This window comes from Vicia villosa, linkage group LG2 (genome assembly GCF_029867415.1).
Source record: "Vicia villosa cultivar HV-30 ecotype Madison, WI linkage group LG2, Vvil1.0, whole genome shotgun sequence".
Classification (NCBI taxonomy): domain Eukaryota; kingdom Viridiplantae; phylum Streptophyta; class Magnoliopsida; order Fabales; family Fabaceae; genus Vicia; species Vicia villosa.
The window spans coordinates 220521253-220543242 of NC_081181.1; the positions used below are offsets into that span (position 1 = coordinate 220521253).

At 32.9% G+C, this 21990-nt stretch overlaps 2 protein-coding genes across 3 annotated transcripts; one reads left to right on the top strand and one right to left on the bottom strand.

Moving 5' to 3' along the window:
* Positions 1-5498: 5498 nt before the first annotated feature.
* LOC131654008 (magnesium transporter MRS2-1-like) lies at positions 5499-9151 on the top strand. 2 transcript variants are annotated; one of them, XM_058924386.1, is made up of 7 exons: positions 5499-5649; positions 5804-5843; positions 6154-6781; positions 7836-7964; positions 8065-8397; positions 8477-8524; positions 8667-9151. In XM_058924386.1, the coding sequence occupies exons 3-7, from the start codon at positions 6173-6175 to the stop codon at positions 8895-8897; spliced, it is 1350 nt and encodes a 449-aa protein (XP_058780369.1). In that variant the 5' UTR covers positions 5499-5649; positions 5804-5843; positions 6154-6172; the 3' UTR covers positions 8898-9151. The 2 variants fall into 2 exon arrangements, with proteins under 2 accessions (XP_058780369.1, XP_058780370.1); XM_058924387.1 differs by having other exon boundaries at positions 6157-6781.
* Positions 9152-13203: 4052 nt separating this feature from the next.
* On the bottom strand, positions 13204-14911 carry LOC131651386 (uncharacterized). Its single transcript, XM_058921052.1, has 2 exons — positions 13766-14911; positions 13204-13278 (listed from the first exon to the last, which is right to left on the bottom strand). Exons 1-2 carry the CDS (start codon positions 14909-14911, stop codon positions 13204-13206), a joined length of 1221 nt encoding a protein of 406 aa, XP_058777035.1.
* Positions 14912-21990: the final 7079 nt, after the last annotated feature.

Here is a 21990-nt window from a genome sequence, read left to right on the forward strand (position 1 = left end):
TTTCAGTGACAAAGAGTGGATCAAGGACATTAACGACCACAAAGAAACGTGGAGTTGATTTAATGAGATAAGAAAAAGAGAGTATGGTGTTTACTTGATTAGAAGATATAAATCAGAGAAAAAAAATGATTTTGGATTGAAATAAGCACTTTTATAAGTGTTTTTGGAGATATGAAGTAATTTTTACGTTGCTGCACACAAAATTTACATCACATTCTCTTTCCTTCCTCATGGTTACTTCTTTTATTTATTTTTCTTTAATTTTTAATTAAATGGTGAAATGTCATTTCTTACTTGATTTGAAAAATTCAATATAAAAATAATTAGGATTATTTTTATTAATTATTATTCTTAATTAAGAGTCGTTAGTTTTAATTATTAAGATTTAGTTTTTTTAATAAATAAAGTGAAAGGTTTTAATTTTTCCACTAAAAAAATATATGAGAAATAGAAAGTGGAAAAGTTTAATTACAGAGCATTCCATTGAGAGATATATTTTGTTTATTTTTTATTTTTATTAAATATTTTATTATATTATATGAGTATAGAATGAGTATTATGTTCTAAATATTGCTTTAAAAATTTAGGGTGTTATTATATATATTAATTTTTAATATATAAGACCATCAAATTATCTACTATCTATATAAGAAAATCAATAATCAATAGGCGATTTAAGGTCATTTTTCATACCCTAATTATCTCATTAATCTCTAAACAATTTTTAGGGTCTATATCAATAATGACATTAATCCACATCAATAATGACATCAATCCACATCAATAATGACATTAATCCACATAATCTTTTTACGGTTATATAATTAACATTCTTAATTATTTGTTTTTTACGGTTATATAATTAACATTCTTAATTATTTGTTTTTTGAATATGAAAATATTAATTGAATGATAATAAGAAAAATATTTATTCAATGATAATAAGAAATCGGAAGGCAATAATTTTTTATAAGTGAATATTTTACAAAAACATGGACAATAACAATAGGTGAATACACAAAATTCACAAGATCATTTTGGTCCTATAAAAATGGATTTAATAAATTAAGTATGATTTTTTATAAATTTATTTTAAAAAAAATTTCATAAATTAAAAGAAAATAATTATATTTAATATTATGACTTAATACAAGAAAAAAATACTTAACTCATTCTAATAAGAATTTCTGATGATTAATTTTGATTTCAAACTAATAGATAAAAAACATTTATTTAATATTTGATCTAAATTATCTTAAAATAATTGGAATATTCTTACATTACCACTCATAAATTTATATTAGTAAAAAATCATGTTAAAAGATGCAAATAATAGGTTTGAACTGCTATATTATATAATTATTAAATTATATTAATCAATATAACCAAAATATAATATGGTATAATCTATATTTTTTTAATTTTTTTATATATGTAATTCATATAAATACTTATTAATAAAACATTAAATTAATTAATTCAATTTTATTTTGATTTTCAAAATTGTTTTTGATTTAGAGTGTCAATTTTATAGGCAACAATAATTTGCTTCTATAAAAATTGTTTCAATCAATTAAGTATGATTTCTTTTATAAATATTTTAAACAAAAATATCATATACCTGATAAAAAATGATATATATTATTATTACATGATACAAATAAAAATAAAATTAACATGAAAAAATGTTAGCATTTATTTATGATAAGATGTTAACATTTATTCTAAAAGTTGATATATATATTTGTTTTTATTAAAAAACATGAGAAAATTATGATTGATGAATAAACAAATTTTTTTTTGAAAGACACAAATTTATTTCTTTTTTATATTTAAAACAAAAGGCCAAGATATCAACTATTATATATTTATTTACTATTTATAAAATTATTATATATAAGTAGTGTACATCCTCATATTTAATTCTTTAAAAAAAACTTTTAATATATTTAATTGAAAAAAATGGGTACATAAATTTCACGGGAGAGTTTAAAATTGGGATTGCAATTTTCTCACGTAAAATTTCAAAAGGAATGATAAGATTTCACGGGAGAGTTTGACTATGATTCTCTCATATAAAAATTTCACCAAAAATAAAGTGTCTTCATGGTTCAGAGGACCATCTTAAATTCCAATAAATTAAATATATGATTCACTGAAGTTCAATGGAGAGTTAAAAAAGGATTAGGATTTGATTTAATTCATAAATTAAATATGATTTTTCAATTTATTTATTTCAATCTAAATTAAAAATTAATTACACACAAATAATTATAAAATGCATTAAATTTACTTTCTTTGTTTTTCATGAAAAACACAATTTTAATGCTAATAAGAATTCATCTTTAATTTTTCTGAACCATCATTAATTACAGTTCCAAATGATAACGAATAAACTATGTAGTATAAATTAGACAAGCATACTGTATAAGATTCCAATTAAATTATTACCATTTTTATTATGTGACTCTTTACGTGCCAAATATTTATGTTTCGAATAATTCAAGCATGCTTCGTTTCTTTTTCCAATTCAATTATTTTGATTCTCAATATTAATTGTAGCTAACAAGTCTTAAATGCATTATTACTTTAAATATTAATCATATATAATCATATTTGACCTAAAGTCTTTTCCCAAACCCTATTATACTTCCAACAGTTTTTCTCGGTTAAAGAAATTAACATATTGAAAACAGAAAATTAACCTTTTGAATTCTCACTCTATTCATTCATCAAATTTTTGTTTCGATTTATAGTAGATTTATGATTCACACCAACCTCTGCGTTTGGTTTACTTGCCTTTTATTTATTAATGTATTTTTTTCAGTGACAAAGAGTAGAAAATTTGACTGCATCAAGGACATTAACAAAAAAAAAGTGGAGATGGTTCGATGGGAGAAAGTCTCATTTTTCATTAAATTTTCATAATAATCAACATTAAGAGCTTATTAATAACAATTATACATTAATCAACCTAATAAAAATATTATGTTGAGTTAACAGTCCCAAATTATTAATCATAGTAATAATAATATTTTTAAAATTAATATATAATAATAATAATATCTCTAAAAGTTATTTATGGCTAAAAAAATTCACACGATTAACTTTTTTTTTGTTTTCCAATCCTAATTTATTTAATAAAATATTAAATAGTTTTATTTTATTTTATCGCAATAAAGGACCCAATAGAGCTAGATTTTAGTTGTAGTAGGTTTTAGTTGTAGGTGGTAATAATTAATAGTCTTTTTTAATTAGAAGTTTGAAGAAAATGTAATTGGGATTATGTAGTTTTAGGTGATAATAATTAGTCTTCTTTTTTAACATTTGCAATTATTAATATTTTTTAAGAAATAATTGATCTACTATTATAATAACTACTATCATAATAAGAAAATCGCCAAAATTAATTTCATGTCCAAGTTTAAACAAATATTTTAATCCAATTTTCATGCCTTCAATTGTCTTTTTTCATCATCAACTCATATTAGCATGCCTTATGTCTTTAATATTTGACAATATCTAAAAACAATCATTATTTCTTTTGCATGCTACAAGTTTTCCAATCAATTCCAATATCTAAAAGTAATCATTACGGTTAATTAATCATAAAAAAGTGAAATTCATATAACTCTCTACCTTCCATACAATATCAACAAATATATAGTACCTTCTACCTTCCATACAATATCAACAAATATATAGTAGCTTGACATAATTCAAATTCAAATTCAAATAGAGGAATCAATATAAAATAATTGTAAATAAACATACAAAAAAGATTTTGTATAGAATTAAAAATTAAAAATTAAATGCATATAACACCTTTCAATACGCATTATTGTATCTTTCCCATTGAAAATAGTTGACATTACTTCTAATTTATATTCATTTCTTTAATATCTATAAAAAAAATATTTGAAATTAATACTAATTTATATTCATTTCATTAAATATATCAAATATAAAGAAAGAGTTGGTATATAAATCTTTTTCTGTCAAGATTATAAATAAAATTATAAGTTATTTTTTATTTAATAAATGTTCTATTTTTGTTATTGGATATGCAATTTGAATTAAATATTTTTGCTGTTTTTATTCCATTACATTAGTATTTTTGATTCGGTATGAGTAGCTAACACAAATATGAGAAATTAACGACATATATGTGATAAGTAACATTAATATTAATAATATACATCTTTTGTACAAATTTTTCTTTGGTAAATCAAATTAAATATATATTTAAAGTTAAATAATGAGATTTAAATGTGTTGCATTGAATTATAATATATCATTTCACTATTTTTTGTTTCTTGACTTATATAGATGTTATAATTTTTTTTGTAATTTTTTATTTTGATAATTTAAATTTGCAATTTGAATCATGCTCATAAAAAGGTAGGTAGACATACTAGGGGTGGGAGCCCATAAAAATTGTTGATAATGATAGTACATAATAACTACATTATCTCAATTTTTATTTATTTTTTTACTTTTTATCAAGAACTATATTTTTTCAGAGTTAAAATTGTAATCAACAATAATAATTAATTATCTCTAATATTATTTTAATTTTTATCCAACATAAATATCATCATTGAAAACAACTACAAATTGATAAATTAAATTAATATTGATATGATAATCATCATTATTGAAGAAATTATTTCGGTTAATTAATATATATTTTAATATAATTCTTTAACCATAACCATATTATATTTATTTAATATTTATACCGACTTTACGTGACCCGTGCGGGCGCACGGGTCCTTTACTAGTTTAATTATTTAAATCTACACTCATCTACATATTACTCCTTCCTCCGTTGTTTTATAATTGTCTTTTTTTAAGTTTTTCCATATACCAAAGACAATCAATAATTATTATTACTTTTTAAATAATGATTATTTTTTTCCATTAATACCCTAAATTTTTTAACACTTTACTATTTAACTTTTTCTCTCTATCACAATGATTAGGGATAATTTTGACAAAACAACAAAAATACTTTCTCGAACTTTGAAATGCGACACTTAAAAAGAAATAATTTTTTTTTTACAAAAGTTACAATTATAAAGGAACGAAGTATTTATTATTTAAGAAAAAAAGATATGCACGGGCGGTGTAAAACTGTCCATCAATCACAATCATATATCTAATTAAAACATAATTTTAATTAAAAAAAATTAATATGACATGCCAAATATAAAAATTTTGATTGATTGTATGTGTAAAATTAATTTATACTGTCAGTACACTATCTTTAATTTTCTCATTTATCTCACACTTTTATAATTTTTTAAAATTTATTATATAATTAATATATTTAAACTATATAGTAATAGATTAAACACATTGGTCTTTTTAATAAATTTAGAATTATTTTCTATAATAAAAACCGAAAGAAAAAAACCGTAAAAGAGAAATAATTGTTTAAGGGTATTTTTGAGCAAAGAAAAGAAATCCTATCACATAGTATATATAATGAAGAGATGAGAAAAGACCATTTCTTTATTCAGTTCACTTGTTCTTGGTTCAATTCCTTGAACTCACTTCTCTCATTAATTTGTGAGTACGAAAGAAAAAACATCATCGGACTTAACTTATTGTTTTTTCAATTCGCCGCCCACCAATCACAAACTGGTATGTATTTGTACTCTCTCTCTCAAGGGTTTTCATCTTCTTCTTTTTCTATAACCCTTTCACTTTCTTCTTCTACTTTCTTTAATAACTCTATATATCCCTTTAATTTCTTCTTAATTATTTTCATTATTAACGATCCTCCTTTTGTTCCCAGACTCGCTAATTCACGGATATTATGTGATTTTCTCTTCCAGGTAATCAATTTTTTTTACCCTTTTGCTTACTCAATTATTTGTATTTTTCATTAAAATTTTATTGTTGGGTCAGCCATATTCGCATAATTTCTTTGATACAGTAAGCTGTATAGATTTATTTGATCATTACTAACTTAATTATTTAAACCCTTTTATCAAAATTCAATGCTCTTTAGATAGTGCACTTATGGTGTTTGTCAAAATAAACTTGTTATCCGTTGAGAGATTGTTACCATTGGTTTGGTGGACTAATGTTATTGTTGTTTATACACCGCGGTGGCTGATGTTGTTTTGTTGTGTATGATTTCAGCAGTTAGTGAATCTAGATAATGGCAGATCTCAAAGAGAGGCTACTGCCACCAAAACCTGCATCGGCTTTTACTTTAAGAGAGGCTGCCAGTCGACCAACTGCCTCTGGAAGGCATCCTTTTCAAGGGGTGGATGTTTTGGAGGTCAAGAAGCGGGGCCAAGGTCTTAAATCATGGATTCGTGTTGATACGTCGGGGAACTCTCAGGTTATGGAGGTAGATAAGTTTACTATGATGAGGCGATGTGATCTTCCTGCCCGTGATCTTCGTTTGCTGGATCCTGTGTTTGTTTATCCGTCAACGATCCTTGGTAGGGAGAAGGCTATTGTTGTGAATCTGGAGCAGATACGGTGTATTATTACAGCAGACGAGGTTCTTCTCTTGAATTCGCTCGATAAATATGTATTGCAATATGTGATTGATCTCCAACGAAAGTTGACGACGACTGGGGCTGGCGAGGCTGGCGACGTAGGCGAGGTCTGGCAATCAGACAATTCTGACATGAACCAAAGGAGAGGCAATAGGAATTTTGAAAATTTATATAGCAACACTTCCCCTGATTATTTGCCTTTTGAATTCAGGGCTCTTGAAGTTGCCCTCGAGGCAGCATGCACATTTCTTGACACCCAGGTTAGTAAAACTACATAATTCAATCAGAGGCTAACTTCTGTTGGTTTTTATATTATGAATTTTCTCTCTTATTTTTCAAGTAACTTTACTTTAGAAGAGAGAAATGGTTGCGATGCGATGAACCGAAATCTTATATTTCTATAGAGTTGAGATTCTGTGTGCAATATGGAGAAGTATTATCATATTAAGGTCAAATCATAAATGAACTTGTAGGTGATTTTTATTATCTGATGATGTATATTGAAAGTTGTTTGGATGCGAGTCGATTGGTTGAGGCCAGTATTAAAGTAACTGCATTACTACCACATAGCACATAACTTAGCAGAATTGTATAGATTACTTGGCAGAATTAGCTTCTTCGTTTCTGATATATTTTAAGACAGTTACGGATCGCTTTCTATTCACAGTCAGGAGACTAGTGTCTTGTAACTGATTGAATTCAGTTCAACCAGATTAAAATTACACAAAAATCCCTCTTTTCTCCCCAACTCTTCTCGTTCTCATGCTTTACTAAATTTTCTAAGGATGCCAAGTCTTTAGAATCTTCTGTTGCGATCTTTTAGAGAAAACCAGCATATGTATACATTTTGCAAAAAAAGAAGAAAGCATCTACTTTTCTTGTCATTGGTGTCATGTTTGATTCATATAGCAGGCCCTCATAGAGGGATATAGCTTGATTGTTGTTGTTGGTGTCGTATTTGTTGCATTCTAGGATACATGTACACGATTTCTTTATAGCCAGAATTGTGAAGCCGTACCTTCATATTCACGTGTTTTACAAAGCTACGGGATGATTATTTGTCCTTGCTGCAACCACAAAATTTGCAACTTGTAACCCTTGTATCCTTGTTGCTTGGGATGATTTCTCGTAATATTTGAAAAGAAGGGCAACCCAAGAAATTGTTTGAAAATGTGCTAATATATAAAATCATGTCATTATGTATTTCTACATAATTTTGATCCATTGTGCTTGCTTATGATATTTCTCTTATATTATAGTGTATTTGTTTTTGATAAATTAGTTAAGTAACATTCTCTGTTCCATTTGCAAAAGGCGGCAGAGTTAGAAATTGAGGCCTATCCGTTACTGGATGAACTGACATCAAAGATCAGTACTCTTAATTTGGAACGTGTTCGTCGGTTGAAAAGCAGACTTGTTGCCTTGACTAGGAGAGTTCAGAAGGTAATGTTCAATATATATGACTATTCTTTCTTCACAAGTGAAAATGACAATTGATAGGTACCATATTTGCTAAGTCAATAATGTGGATTTGTATATTCAGGTTAGAGATGAAATAGAGCAGCTTATGGATGATGATGGTGATATGGCTGAAATGTACCTTACCGAGAAGAAAAGCCGGATGGAATTGTCATTTTATGGAGATCAGTCTATGATTGGATATAGATCAGCTGATGGTACATCCGTCTCTGCTCCAGTTTCTCCTGTTTCATCACCACCCGATTCTCGGAGGCTTGATAAGAGCTTGAGCATGGCTAGGAGTCGACACGAAAGCATGAGGAGTACTGAAAGTAATACAGAAAATATAGAAGAGCTTGAAATGTTGTTAGAAGCATACTTTGTTGTCATTGACAGCTCGCTAAACAAGTTGACATCGGTAAACACACATTATATTAACCCTTTTCTTCCAACTTCGCCGCATTTTATTAATCACCTTTTTCCTTTTCTTGTTTCAGCTAAAAGAATACATCGATGACACAGAAGATTTCATCAACATTCAACTGGTGTGTTATGTTTTCCTTTTCTCTCATATTAGTCACCAAAGTTTCTCCTATTGTATGTTGCTTATATGTAATAACTTATCAAACAAGAATCTATCACGCATGTTGACACGAACAATGCATAGTAATGTATTTACTGTTACAGGATAATGTGCGGAATCAACTAATCCAATTTGAGCTTTTGCTCACAACTGCAACATTTGTGGTTGCAATCTTTGGAGTGGTGGCAGGAGTATTTGGGATGAACTTTGAAATTCCATTATTTGATGTCCCATCTGCATTCCAATGGGTCCTTGTAATAACAGGAGTCGTCGGAGTTTGTATATTTTCTGCATTCGTATGGTTCTTCAAATACAGAAGACTCATGCCGCTTTAGGAAGCTACACCAACATATGAACATGATTAAAACCATGATGCTTTGTCTAAATTATTCGGTTCTCAGAAGAAAGGGACGGGACTCTGGTAATCTGGAGTTCAATGTTTTTGCGTTTGTTATGAAATCATAATATTCAAATGCAAAGCCATTTTCTATATTCAATTTTGTCTCAATTTTAGGATATTTTAATTTGGCAATGTTTTGTATAGTTATACTAAATAATTGATTGGAAAAAGCATCTTCTTAGTTCTTAATTTTCTTTATATATACTTTAGCTTTTAGCGGCATGAAATGTATGTTTTGGGTCATGCTGAGAAAATGACGTTTTGAATAGAACTTCACATAGAGTAATATAGAGGGTATCATGATAGCAACAATATAAAGTATTCAACTGATTGACTATTTATAAGTAAAATATTATAATACTCCTCCCTATTAAAAGAAATTTTTATATTCTTATAGGTATGTTAGAAATTTGTGTATGAAATTATTAAATTATAAATGCATTTAATGTTGATATTTTTTATTTCAACATAAATTAATAGTATTAAAAAAGATGGTTTAAATGCAATTTTATTCCCCTTTTATATACTTTTAAAACTAGGGGTGGCAAACGGGCATGCCCATCCTGTTTAGGCCCGTCCCGCAAAAGCCCGTGAAAAAACGGGGCGGGGCGGGCATATTAGAGAGTGCGGGTCTAAAACCTTGTCCCGCCCCGCAAAAAAGTGAGGGCGGGGCGGGGAAAGCCCGCGGGCATTGAACCTTTTAGGCCTAAAAATAGTAAAATTGAATGAAAAAGTTCATGCCCGCAAAAGCCCGCAAAAAAACGGGGCGGGGCGAGCATACTAAAGGGAGCGGGCCTAAAACCTTCCCCCGTCCCGCGAAAAAGTGCGGGTAAAACGGGCTTTCCTCGCGGGCCGGGCCCGTTTTGCCACCCCTATTTAAAACTTTTAGTATTCCTTTAACAAAATTCAGCCTCTTGATCTCCTTACTAAATTTTTTCTGTACTTAAAAAACGTTGATATGGCGCTATTTTATTAAATAAAAAAATGTATCCAAAAATTATTTTTAAATTCAAATTTATTTCTTAACTACATTTTTAGTTGACCTTACATATTAAAAAACAAATTTAGAGAAAATCAGAAAAACAATTTAGAGAAAATTAAAAAATGTCATCGTCAACGTCACACTTGTTCTTCTCTTTTTCATGAACTTTAATCCTACAAACTATCATCATCTTCTTCATTGAGTTTTCAAATTTACAGAATCCTAAATCTTTGTCGTCTACATCATACTCATCACACATAACCAAGTCATGGTTATTTCAAGCAAGTAGTCGCACGAAACCTCTTTCTATCCGAGACGAAGATAGATGTGGTCTTGAAGCACTATTGATGACATCGTTTGAAACTTTTCCATTTAACGTTCAATTTATGTGTTTCAAAAATGATTGATATTTCTTTTGTATTCTTTGTAGATTCCTGGACACAAAAGGTTTAGTCATTTCGTTTGGTATGATGAAGAGATGACTCCAAGTTTAAAGTGAATAAAGACAGGTTCAAAGTGGATGAATTAAATCTGAAGATCAAGAATTTGAATATGCAGTAGAAGTTTATGCTTATCATGGGCTTTGCGTTGTTAATAGGACTAGTTGCTTCAAGTGTTTTGAAATAGGAAACGTCATTGTGTTTTAGGTTTTAGTTGCTAAGGTTTTGAAATAACATTGACGTAACTTATGTAACAACTACTTATGAGTGAAAAAGATGTTCCAAATTGTGTCAACTGAGATTGCTCCAAATTATGGAGGTTGATATTATTCCAATTACATATTGACTGTAGTTTGACAGCATAACAAGCAACATGTTTTAACTTCATACAAGCCATTACATGCTTATTCTTAGCTGCATTATAGAAGATATATTTAGTTCATTACAAGCTTCTTTTTAACTGCATAACAGGCACTATGTTAATCCATTATAAGCTATTTTTTATCTGCCATTACATGCCACTTTGACAGCATAACACTGCATTTTGACAACATAACTCTACATGTGATTACATGCCATTTAGACAGCATGACATTACAAGTCACTAAATACCATTTTGACAACATAGCATTACAATCCATTATAGACAACTTTGACAACATGATATTATAAGCCGTGAATGAAAAGATGAAGTAAGAGAGAGTATAATGTGAGTATGATTGAAATATATTTTCTTCTGTATTTTAAAATGAGGAGAAATTCTTTATTTATAGGAGAAAATATGTCTAAAAAAAGATTCATGAGTTTTTTAATGAGCTTAATCGATTAATCTTAGGTCTTAATCGATTAGACAAACTCAAAAAAGAAAGTTTTTGAACGTTGTTGCCACTAATCAATTAAAGACAACTCTAATAGATTGGGGAAAAAAAAAATCCAAATAACCATGTTTAATAATTTATTTACACCAAAAACCATGTTTTCGGCAAAATTACGCATATGACCAGGTTTCAGAGGTGGTCTCCACATAGGAGCCACCTCAGGTGGCGCCAACCACTAAATTGACACAACATATGCGCCACCCAGGGTGGCATCAATGTTGATTTTTTGGTTTTTAGCCACCTAGGGTGGCGCCTACTCCCATTTCCTTTTTTTTTTAATTTTTTTTTTGTTTTTTTTTTGTTGTTTATATACTATTTTTTTTTAATTTTTTTTTTATTTATTAATAAAATGGTTTTTAACATAAATAAATAAGTTCAGTGAATCAGTTAAGTCGAGCGTCCACGGAAAAGAGTAGTTCATTGATTAATTAAAAGGTACATAGAAAATAACCAACAGAAAAGATAAAGTAAAACATCTAAGAAATCACCACGGTTAAAACAATGTCATTAGGTCCATGCATCATTTGAATGACATCAATGTCGTATTCCACCTTATGCCAGAAACTTATCGTTGCTCCAGTCACAGGATCGGCCCTTGTTTTAAGCCTCTTGATGCTTCTTATCTGTTCGCCGGCCTCGTACTCCCCCTCTAAAAATCTCAGGAGAGTCCTCTTGAGTTGCTCGACGGAAGAGATATTCCAAAACATAACCGGCATGGGAGGTTTGACGGCGGAGAATATGACATGTCCGTTCCTTCTGCGATACTCCGGCTCAGGTTCGGCACGCCATGTTGATCTCCGGGGCGGCAACTCTGTTGTCCGGTGACATCCATCTGGCCTAGTGGTTGTCCGGCGAGGCATGGTTGTGTTTGTGTGATTGTTTGGTATTTGGATTTTGTGTATCTGTGTGTATACTCAACCATAGGAGCCCCTAATTTATAATAGTAGTGGGTAGAAAAAATTAATGATGTTGCGTACTGTTTACAAGCACGCCTAACATGTATGATAAATGCAGACACACTGATCAATGACTGACTTGATGGGACTAGACGAAAGCATGCGTATTTGACTGACTGTCCAAAATAAAGAGTGGCAGTATGGGCCATGAAGACAATTTCACTACGAGACAAAGACATAACTAGTTGATTTAATAAAGGATAATACAAATACATAACAAATAGAAATACAAATACAAATACATTTACGAATACTAATACAAATACAAAAACATTGTCAATAAAAATACAGATGACATACAACTAATTGTTGGTGGAATTTGATCCACGGTTAGGACAGGTATTTCTATTGTGCCCGACTTCACGACATATGCTACACTTTCGTACCATTTTCTCATGATCCATCTCGGTTGTGATCCGGGTGCTGTTCGGGCGGCCTCTTTTCTTTCTCCGCATGTTATCATTATGCCAAACCACGTCCCCTTCATACGTAGGCCAATAATCCTCCTTTGCCATCACTTGAAATGAGTTGTTGTACACCCCGAGCAAGGTATCTGCTTTGTAAATGGGAGATAAAAGTGCTAACGGATCTTGATGCGCATACGAACATGCTGCAATTACATGAGAGCATGGCATCCGAAAGGCTTGAAACTTTCCACAATCGCACCACCCTTCATCTATAAGAACCCTGTATTGTTGTCTCGGAAGGCCCTCGTTATGGTCAATCGTTTCCTTAACACTGAAGGTCCGGTTGAATCGATCGAAAGATGTCACAATGTGGCTGTTGGCTTTGGCAGATTGCTCTTTCATGAATTTGACGCATGTTTCGCTCCATAATTGTCCGGATTCTATAACTGCATTCCAACGCTCACCTCTTCTTGCGAAAAGAGAAGCCATCCTATAGTATGTTGCTTCCACCAAGGCAGTAATCGGAAGGTGTCTGATGCCCTTAAACACCCCGTTCATAGACTCCACAAGATTCGTAGTCATGTGCCCCCATCGCTTCCCGTTGTCGTATGATCTGGTCCATTTCTCTCTAGCAAGACTGTCAACCCATCTGCCTGCATCTGGATTTGCCGCTACAATTTCTTGTCGATAATATTGGAACGTCGGTTGCGTCAACGCATATCCGGCATTTACAAGAGTCTTCCGAAGAGCCCTGTCCTTTATCTCCCGCATGAAATTTTGTGCGATGTGTCGAATACAATAAACATGCGTTGATGTAGGGTTTTGCCACCCGTTTGCTGGATTGTTGTACGCACTCTCGATGGCAGCATGTCTGTCTGAAATCAAGCAAAGTCCAGGTTGGGGGGCAACGTGTGTCCGAAGATTTCTGAGAAAGAAACCCCAACCTCCAGCAGTTTCTCCTTCCACAAGAGCGAAAGCAACAGGAAAGATGTTACTATTTCCGTCTTGAGCCACAGCCATCAACATGGTGCCTTTATATTTTCCGTACAACCAAGTTCCATCTATTTGAAGAATTGGTTTGCAATATGAAAATCCTTGTACACATGGGCGGAAAGCCCAGAAGAGCCTGTGGAATATCACATTTCCTTGAAGTGATGTTCCGTCTGGAGATTGCGCCGGAAGGGTCTCTAAAATAGTAACAGTTCCAGGAGCATAAATTTGAAGCGCATATAAGAAATGTGGGAGTCGTTTATACGAATCCTCCCAATTTCCATACACAACTTCGATCGCCTTGGTCTTCGCCAGCCACGCCTTTCTATAAGACGGAGTGTAGTTGTACGTTGCAACAATATGAGAGATTATCGTTTTCACCTTTAACGATGGATCTTTTTCAACTAGAGGCAAGATTTCTTGACAAATGATGTCATAACTGAGCTTACGGTGATCTTGTGAAACATTTGTGTTAATACATGTGTGATCTTGGGAAATATATCCTATAACCCATGAGTCACTTCTCTTCCTGTATGATGCATGCAACCTGAATCCACAATCAGTGTTACTACAGTAAATTTTGTACCTTTCGACATTGGCGCGATCAACTCTAAAATCAACATTGTTTGCCATATGAAATCTTTTTATGGCCATGATACATGCCTCCTTAGAACGAAATCTGTCTCCTACTTTTAACCGTTGATCTGTTTGGGTGTATGGATCATAGAAAATATCAGTCGATGGTTCGTCATCCCCATCAAAATTCAGGTTCCTCATGTACACTGGAGGCATATGCACTTGATCTCGTGGTACAACAACTTCCGGTTCATCTTCACTTTCCTCGTTTACCAGGTTATCAACTTCTATTTCCGGTGCTTCTTCTTCTTCATCTACAACGTCGACCTCTGCTTGCTCGTCTCCAAGTGCATCAATGACTTGTGACTCAACCATTTGTGTGGTTTGAACTTCTGGTAGAGTAACATACAGTTCTATGCATTCGTAACCAGAATACTCATGATTGGCAAACATATTCTGCATGTCTTCATCGTCTTTGATCTCAACTTGGATAAACTTGACCGGGTTGTCTCCACGAAGAAATCGATATTGGTAAAATATCTGGGATACACCACCCATTGCAAGCTTCGTCTCTAATCTCCCTTTGAAGTAACTGAAATTTGCTTTTCTGCTTAAACAAAATCGTTTAACCTCAGTGTTTCTAAACAGAAAACCAACTTCTTCGTTGTCATAGGTCTCGCCAAAAATATGAGTGTTGATAATGTATTGCGGAGGGGCCATTGTTGAGTGGGTAGAGAGTTTTATTTCAAATATGTAATCAGATGTGTAATGTGTTGTGTTAGTTTACACGTTATAGGTTTCCTTTATGTAGACGAACATTGAGTGATGACAATTATGAAGGCGAATACTATACAATCACATGCGTACTGAGTTGATTTGATGAATAAATGCCACTGCTGCACACCAGACTGTTTCACAATTGATTTGAGGTGTGCATGACACTGCTGAACTTTGTAAGAACGCGGTTGCTGAGAAGTGCACCTTCTATGGATGTGCGTTCCTCCTACAAGTATGGGGTTGGTGGAGAATGCCGACGCTGTCCCCGGTAGGCAGGAACAACTACACGTTCCCTTATGCAACAAGGTACGTCTTTTTCTCTTTTTCAACGCTATTCCTTGAATGCTAACTATCTTTTTCATAAAAATCTGAAATAACATTTTTGCTCTTTATTTTTTAGGTTCTGTGGTCCTAAATTGGATTACAGTAAGAATCCGAGGGGGAGTGTTGTTTTATATCGGGACCTAATTGATCACCTCCGAGCTGAAGATGTATTATCCCTAAACTTTTATATGATCATATAGATGTATTACAATTCATCATGCTTTTTAATAATATGTTGTTTTTTCTCCCACGCAGTTTAATTGGAGACCATACTTGTTGCTAGACCATGAGCCAAACGAGAGTGACCGGGAAGTTTGGACTGCAGTAGTACCGATAATAAGGTTCAACATCATTGAGATGCACCAATCTGACCGTGTGAGACTGCAGTTTGGCATGCATCAACCGATCCCGGATCCCCCCACTGATTTGGGTCGCTGGCATATTAAAAGAGTTAACAATCAATGGGACCACGCAGATTATCGTACATTCGCACCTGAATTTTGTGAGATGTGGAGGCAGCGTCGCAGCCGTCTGTTACAATTCCCTATTGCCCAACTCCCCATGTTTCCAACCGCGGGATACCTTGCTTGGTATAGAACAGTCACAACCCCCGATATGTATGTGTCAGACCCCTACTACCTACACGACCCCCGCCAACAACAACACGCACAACAACCACCCCAACAATACGCACAACAACCACCCCAACAATACGCACAACAACCACCCCAACAATACGCACAACAACCACCCCAACAACCACCCCAACAACCACCCCAACAACGACAACAACGCCAACAACGCCGACAACGCCAAACATCCGAACAACCTGACCATGAGGAATTTCAAACAACACCAACAACGCCCTACCAAAGTCAACCCTTCCAACAACAATCATGGGGCTTCACCCAACAACTCCGTGACGCCGACCCCTCCACTAGGCTACCCATCCAACAACAATCGTGGGGCTTCACCCAACAACACTACGACGCCGGCCCCTCCTCCTCCACTAGGCAACCCATCCAGCAACAATCATGGGCCTTCACCCAACAACACGGCGACACCGGCCCCTCCAGCTACAATAGGCAACTCAGCCCCGACATGGGTCTAGATGACAATTACGACCCAAACGAGCAAATGACCACTCAATCGTCACAGTACGAATTTCCACAACACCAACAATATGGGTACACCACACCCCAGCAAACAATGCCATTTTTTCAAGGTCAATCAAGCGCTGGGTTTTACCGACCATGTGACGCAACTCCACCGCCAAGACAAATCTTTGAGGGCATGGGGACCCGACTATTTGACAGCAACATACAAGAATACATGTCCAATGAGCGCATGGAGGGGCTAATCCGAGGACCGCCTACCCAGACACAACAAGAACAACCAAGGAATAGGGGGGTCGTGGAGAAGTCGGTCGTCGAGATCCTTCCAACCGGATTCGAGTAGTTCCAGATTGCGGAACTGGCGGTGAGAGGGGTCATGGTCCGGCGCCGGGTCGGAGGGGTCATGGTCGGAGGGGTCGTGAATAGCATAATATCCATGTTTTATTATTTATCTTTTGTGTACCGTATTTGTAATGTTTGAACTGTATGACCGTATTTCTAATGTTGTTTCTGCATTTCTTGTATTTGTAATGTTTGGAATGAATGACATGTGGTGTTTCATTATTTATTTAATTGTTAAAACAATTTTGTTAATAAATAAAAAAAATTTAAAAAAAAAATAGTATATAAACAATTAAAAAAAAAACAAAAAAAAAACAAAAAAATATATATATATATACATAGGCGCCACCCTAGGTGGCTAAAAAGGGAAAAATATGCATTGATGCCACCCTGGGTGGCGCATAGGTTAAGAAGTTTTGGTCTTTGGCGCCACCTGAGGTGGCTCCTATGTGGAAACCACCTCTGAAACCTGGTCATATGCGTAATTTTGCCGAAAACATGGTTTTTGGTGTAAATAAATTATTAAACATGGTTATTTGGATTTTTTTTCTAGATTGGGAGGTGTTACAAAAGTGTTAAACAATTAACCCTAATATGTTAATAGATTAAACCATATAAAGTATCCTCATAATTGATCAAACATGTCCTCATTCCATTAGGTAAGCGTACAATACATCTTCATGTGTTTTTATGGAAACGGGGAGGATTAAAAAACTTTTAAGAGACCGTGTAAGAGTTTCCATAGTAGTTTAGGAGATACTTTTATATCTTTACAAAACACAGATCACCAAGACACATGCTAGATGCAGTACCAGACGAGTTTTCACATTTCCTTTTTTTTCACAACGATGAAGCTGCAAGTTCCTTTTTTAGATTATCTTCGACTTTAACACCTCACCTTGAATCTTAAATCTTCTTAGGATGAGTACTAGTGGGTCTTGAGATAATTTCATGATTGGATGCCATCATCACAGACATTTGTATAGTTGCTACAAAAGACTTCACTAAATGTCGTTTGACATAATATGTCGTCGTTAAGGATATAACTTAACCTTTGATTTTACAAAGAACAACATGGCTATTTAGTCCATCTTGAAGAATATTGAAGATTTTTTCGGTCTTACATCACTACATCATATCTCTAGAATGGATTGCCAGTAGGGTTGTTCAAAAAAATCATGCTCGCGACAATTTTTTCGCGAACCAATCACTTCTTTGCACGAGTTAGCACTATTTTTCGGTACTATTTCGTTTTTTTTCAATGCTTGTTTTGAAAAGCTAATTACATATTTGAGTTCTTCGCGAAATTCCGATTACAATGGTATATTCATTTTTCAAATTCGAATTAATTTATCGTTTCTTGAAAAATTATCCAAAATTGATTGTGTATATAATATTAATATAACACAAAAGCTACAAAATATATATATATATATATATATATATATATATATATATATAATATTAAAAATGTGAAGTTACAGTACTTATATATAAAAATGTTGATTTATGAAAAAAATTAAAAAAAATAGTATATTTTTTCGAAAAAAAAATTATTTCTCAAAATATGAAAAGTCGTTTTATAAAATAAAAAAGTCAATTTTTTTTAATATTAAAAATGTTTTTTTTCTGTTAAAAAAATGTTTTTTTTTTCAAAAATAAAAAAATTTATAAAAATATATTTAAATTAATTTTTTATTAAAAAAGATTATGTAAAACAATATATTTAAAATTTTTATCAAATAATACTTAGAATAAATTTAAATAGAATTTTCATTTAAAAAAAATAAAATACAAATATAACGGTTCGGTTCTTTAACAAATGATTCGGTTTTAAAAAAATTGTCTTCTAATGATTTGATACGGTTCGAAATTCAAACCCATTATGCCAAACCAAAACATTTTATTCAATTCAGTTCTAGAAAAATTGAAACAGTTTGGTTCGGGTGACCTTAAATAATGGTTCAGTTTAGTTTTCTAACAGAAATGTACCATGAACAGTCCTATTTTGCGAGTGCAGAAAATAAATATTCTCATGGTGGGAACATATAACTTATCAGAAGTTGGATAAGTTATGGAGTGTTTTTTGCATATGCAACATATAGGGTATGCAACAAAATTTGAATTCCACTAAAGATCTCTATCATCTTGCATGAGACATCTAGCATCTAAATATTTATATCATCAAAAATTTGTTGTATACTGTATTTTTAATATTATTTCAAGACAACGTTACAAAAAAAAATTGCACATTCACCCTGGTGGTTTTACACGCCCGAGGTGATTTTTTAGTGTTTTTTTTCTATATTTTATTCACCGGCCTTAACAAATCATTGTCGTCCATTTAATATTTATCAACGCTCAAGAAGCTTCCATCAGTGATCTGCATGACATCTAAGAGATATCCATTATCAAATCAGTCTGAATATTGAAAATCTAACCTAAACGAAAGATATGAAGCGCTTAAAACCTACGGGCACTTGGAAAAGTTCTCTTTGATGGATTGCAAGAGCATAAAGTTTTCTGGGATCAAAGTTTGTCTTCTTAAATACTTATTCTAGCCGAAAATGATTTGATATTTGATATTAATTATCTTACATTTTTTTCTATCAGAAACAAAAGATCTTCCCCAATAGTTAGAAGATCTAAAGTCTAAATCTCGAGGGAATTTGATTTCTATCTAGACCGTAGAGAATTTGATTTTAATTTTGAACTCTATGTAATTTTACTTTTATTTTAATTTTAATATTCTGTGTAAACAATGTAATGTTGGGTAAACAATATAATATTATGTGTAAACAGTGTAATATTCTGGGTAAACAATGTAACAAATTTTAAAAAACTAAAAAAAATAAAATAACCATACCCCTCGATTTTTTTTATTAAACTAATATAAAAGATACACTAGTTTTGTAAATATTAAAAGTGCAACTGGTGGGGTTCGAACCCATGTGCATATAACTATACCCCTTAGTTTTCGTATCATCGTGGTGTTAAGCGGAAACTTTTCATGACGCCCTTCATTACCTCGATGTCCTTGCCGAGGTAAATTTAAAAAGGATTAAAAAGGATTATTCTTGTAAATAAACGTGACTTTGTTTTTATTTTCTGAACCCTAGATGATTTTTGATAACTTTCCTCCTAGATGGTTACATAGACTAGGCTTTAAAATTTTTGCCGTAAACAATAAAGGGGACCTGGAACCAAACCTTTGGTGTTGGTGTCTCATCAACCTTGAATCCGAGGACATTGCCATTGAAAATCGGCATGTATTTTTTGATCAATTCTAGTGACATTACCTTTGGTATATCCGCTGTTTATGCTTCAACCAACCATCTCGCTAGGAGATCCCTTTGGCAAAACCTCAATCACATAGAAAATCAATACAAGATCCCATGGTCTTTCATAGGTGACTTCAACTGCATCTTAGATGATTAGGATCATAAAGGGATTCATCTGCCAGCAAGAATGCCTATTGAGGATTTCATTCAATGGACTGATACTAATCTTCTCATTCACCTTCCAACCATTGGTTCCTGGTTCACATGGAGCAATGGTAGAAGAGGGTCTAACTACACAAAAGAACACTGGATAGATCTATTTGTAACCAACAATGGATTGATTTTTAGACTAATATTTCTTGAAAGACTCTCAATAGAAACCGTTATGATCTTTTTCCAATTTTATTAGAATTTTTGAAGGTCGGTGTTAAAGTTGCCTCCCACTTCAGATTCTTGCAAATGTGGGCCTGTAACTCAAGTTGCTAGGAGCTTATCAGGGATTCTAGGAGAACTAGGGTGGTGGGATGTCCAATATTTATCTTACAAAAAAGCTTCAAATTATAAAATCTAAACTCAAGGAATGAAATAAGTCTACTTTTGGCAACATTCATGACAAAGTCAAGCTGGTTGAGGAGAATTTGCACAAGATTCAAAATCAAATTATTGAAGAGGGATACTCTGATACAACAGACACCATGCTCAGGCTCAACTAGATTCTACTATGTATATTGAGGAAATTTTCTTGAAGGAAAAATAAAGATTGAAGCATAACTCTTAAGGGGACAGGAACTTAAAGTTTTTCCATAGAATTGCCGGCCAAGATCAAATAGACAAAAAGAGAATTTCCAACCTGAAGATTGATGGATAAACTATCACAGATCAAGAGCAAATTGCTGATCATGTAGTGGACCATTATTCTGACCTTTTTAATAAAGTTTCTATTTTCTAGAAGGACAACCTAATTGAGGAAGTCATTCCTCATTTGCTGAACAAATAGTCTAACAATGTTCTCACAATGTTTCCATCTCAGGAGGAGATTTTTTTTTCTGTCATGAGCCTTGACAAAGATAATGCCTCGGGTCCAGATGGGTTTGGGGGATTCTTTTTCCAAACCTACTGGGATATTTTCAAGAAAGATGTGGTTGAGGATGTTATTCAATTTTTCAAGGAGGCTTGCATCATCCTAAACTACTACACCAATATCTTAGTCTTGATTCCCAAGATTCCTAATGTTGAGACAATTGACCACTATAGGCCCATAGATCTTGCAAACTTCAAACATAAAATAGTCATTAAAAATATTACTGACAGATTGGCTAAGGTTCTCCCATACATCATTTCTCCTGAGCAAAGAACTTTCATTCAAGGAAGGCACATCAAGGATTGCATATGCCTTACCTCAGAGGTAGTGAACCTTCTCAATAACAAGAGTCATGTTTGGAACTTAGCAATGAAGGTTGATATCTCCAAGGCCTTATAAGATGGAATTTCATGTTAAACATTCTGAAGGATTTTGGGTTTTATGATAAATTTGACCAATAGATCATAGCCATTTTGGAATCTGCCTCCATCTCAGTTTCCATCAATGGCGTGCAACGAGGCTACTTTCGTTGTTAGAGTGGTGTTAGGAAGGGAGGCCAAATCTCCCCCTTCTTTTTTGTCTTGTAGAAAATGTTTTGAGCAGAGGGATCATCCATCTTGTTGACAACCAGAAAATCAAGTTGATCAAGGAAACCAAGAATTCTAGAGTTCCCTCTCATGTCCTCTATGTCGATGTTATTATTCTATTTTGCAAAGGAGACTCTAAAATTATAGAAGAGATTTGGAATTTATTCATCGGGTATGCTTCTTTATCCAACCAGTAGGTTAACCGTGCCAAGTCCATAATTTATGCTGATTCCATGACACTTTAAAGACACATATACATTGCTCATCATCTTTGTTTTACTGTTGGTGTGGA

Excerpts from the sequence above, each read along its gene's own strand:
- LOC131654008 (XM_058924386.1), top strand. The coding sequence starts at position 6,173 with ATGGCAGATCTCAAAGAGAGGCTACTGCCACCAAAACCTGCATCGGCT. Across the intron at positions 6,782-7,835 it reads GCACATTTCTTGACACCCAG|GCGGCAGAGTTAGAAATTGA; the intron begins GTTAGTAAAACT and ends CATTTGCAAAAG. Across the intron at positions 8,398-8,476 it reads CGCTAAACAAGTTGACATCG|CTAAAAGAATACATCGATGA; the intron begins GTAAACACACAT and ends TTCTTGTTTCAG.
- LOC131651386 (XM_058921052.1), bottom strand. The coding sequence starts at position 14,911 with ATGGCCCCTCCGCAATACATTATCAACACTCATATTTTTGGCGAGACC. Across the intron at positions 13,279-13,765 it reads GAACATCACTTCAAGGAAAT|GCAGATGGGTTGACAGTCTT; the intron begins GTGATATTCCAC and ends ATCCAGATGCAG.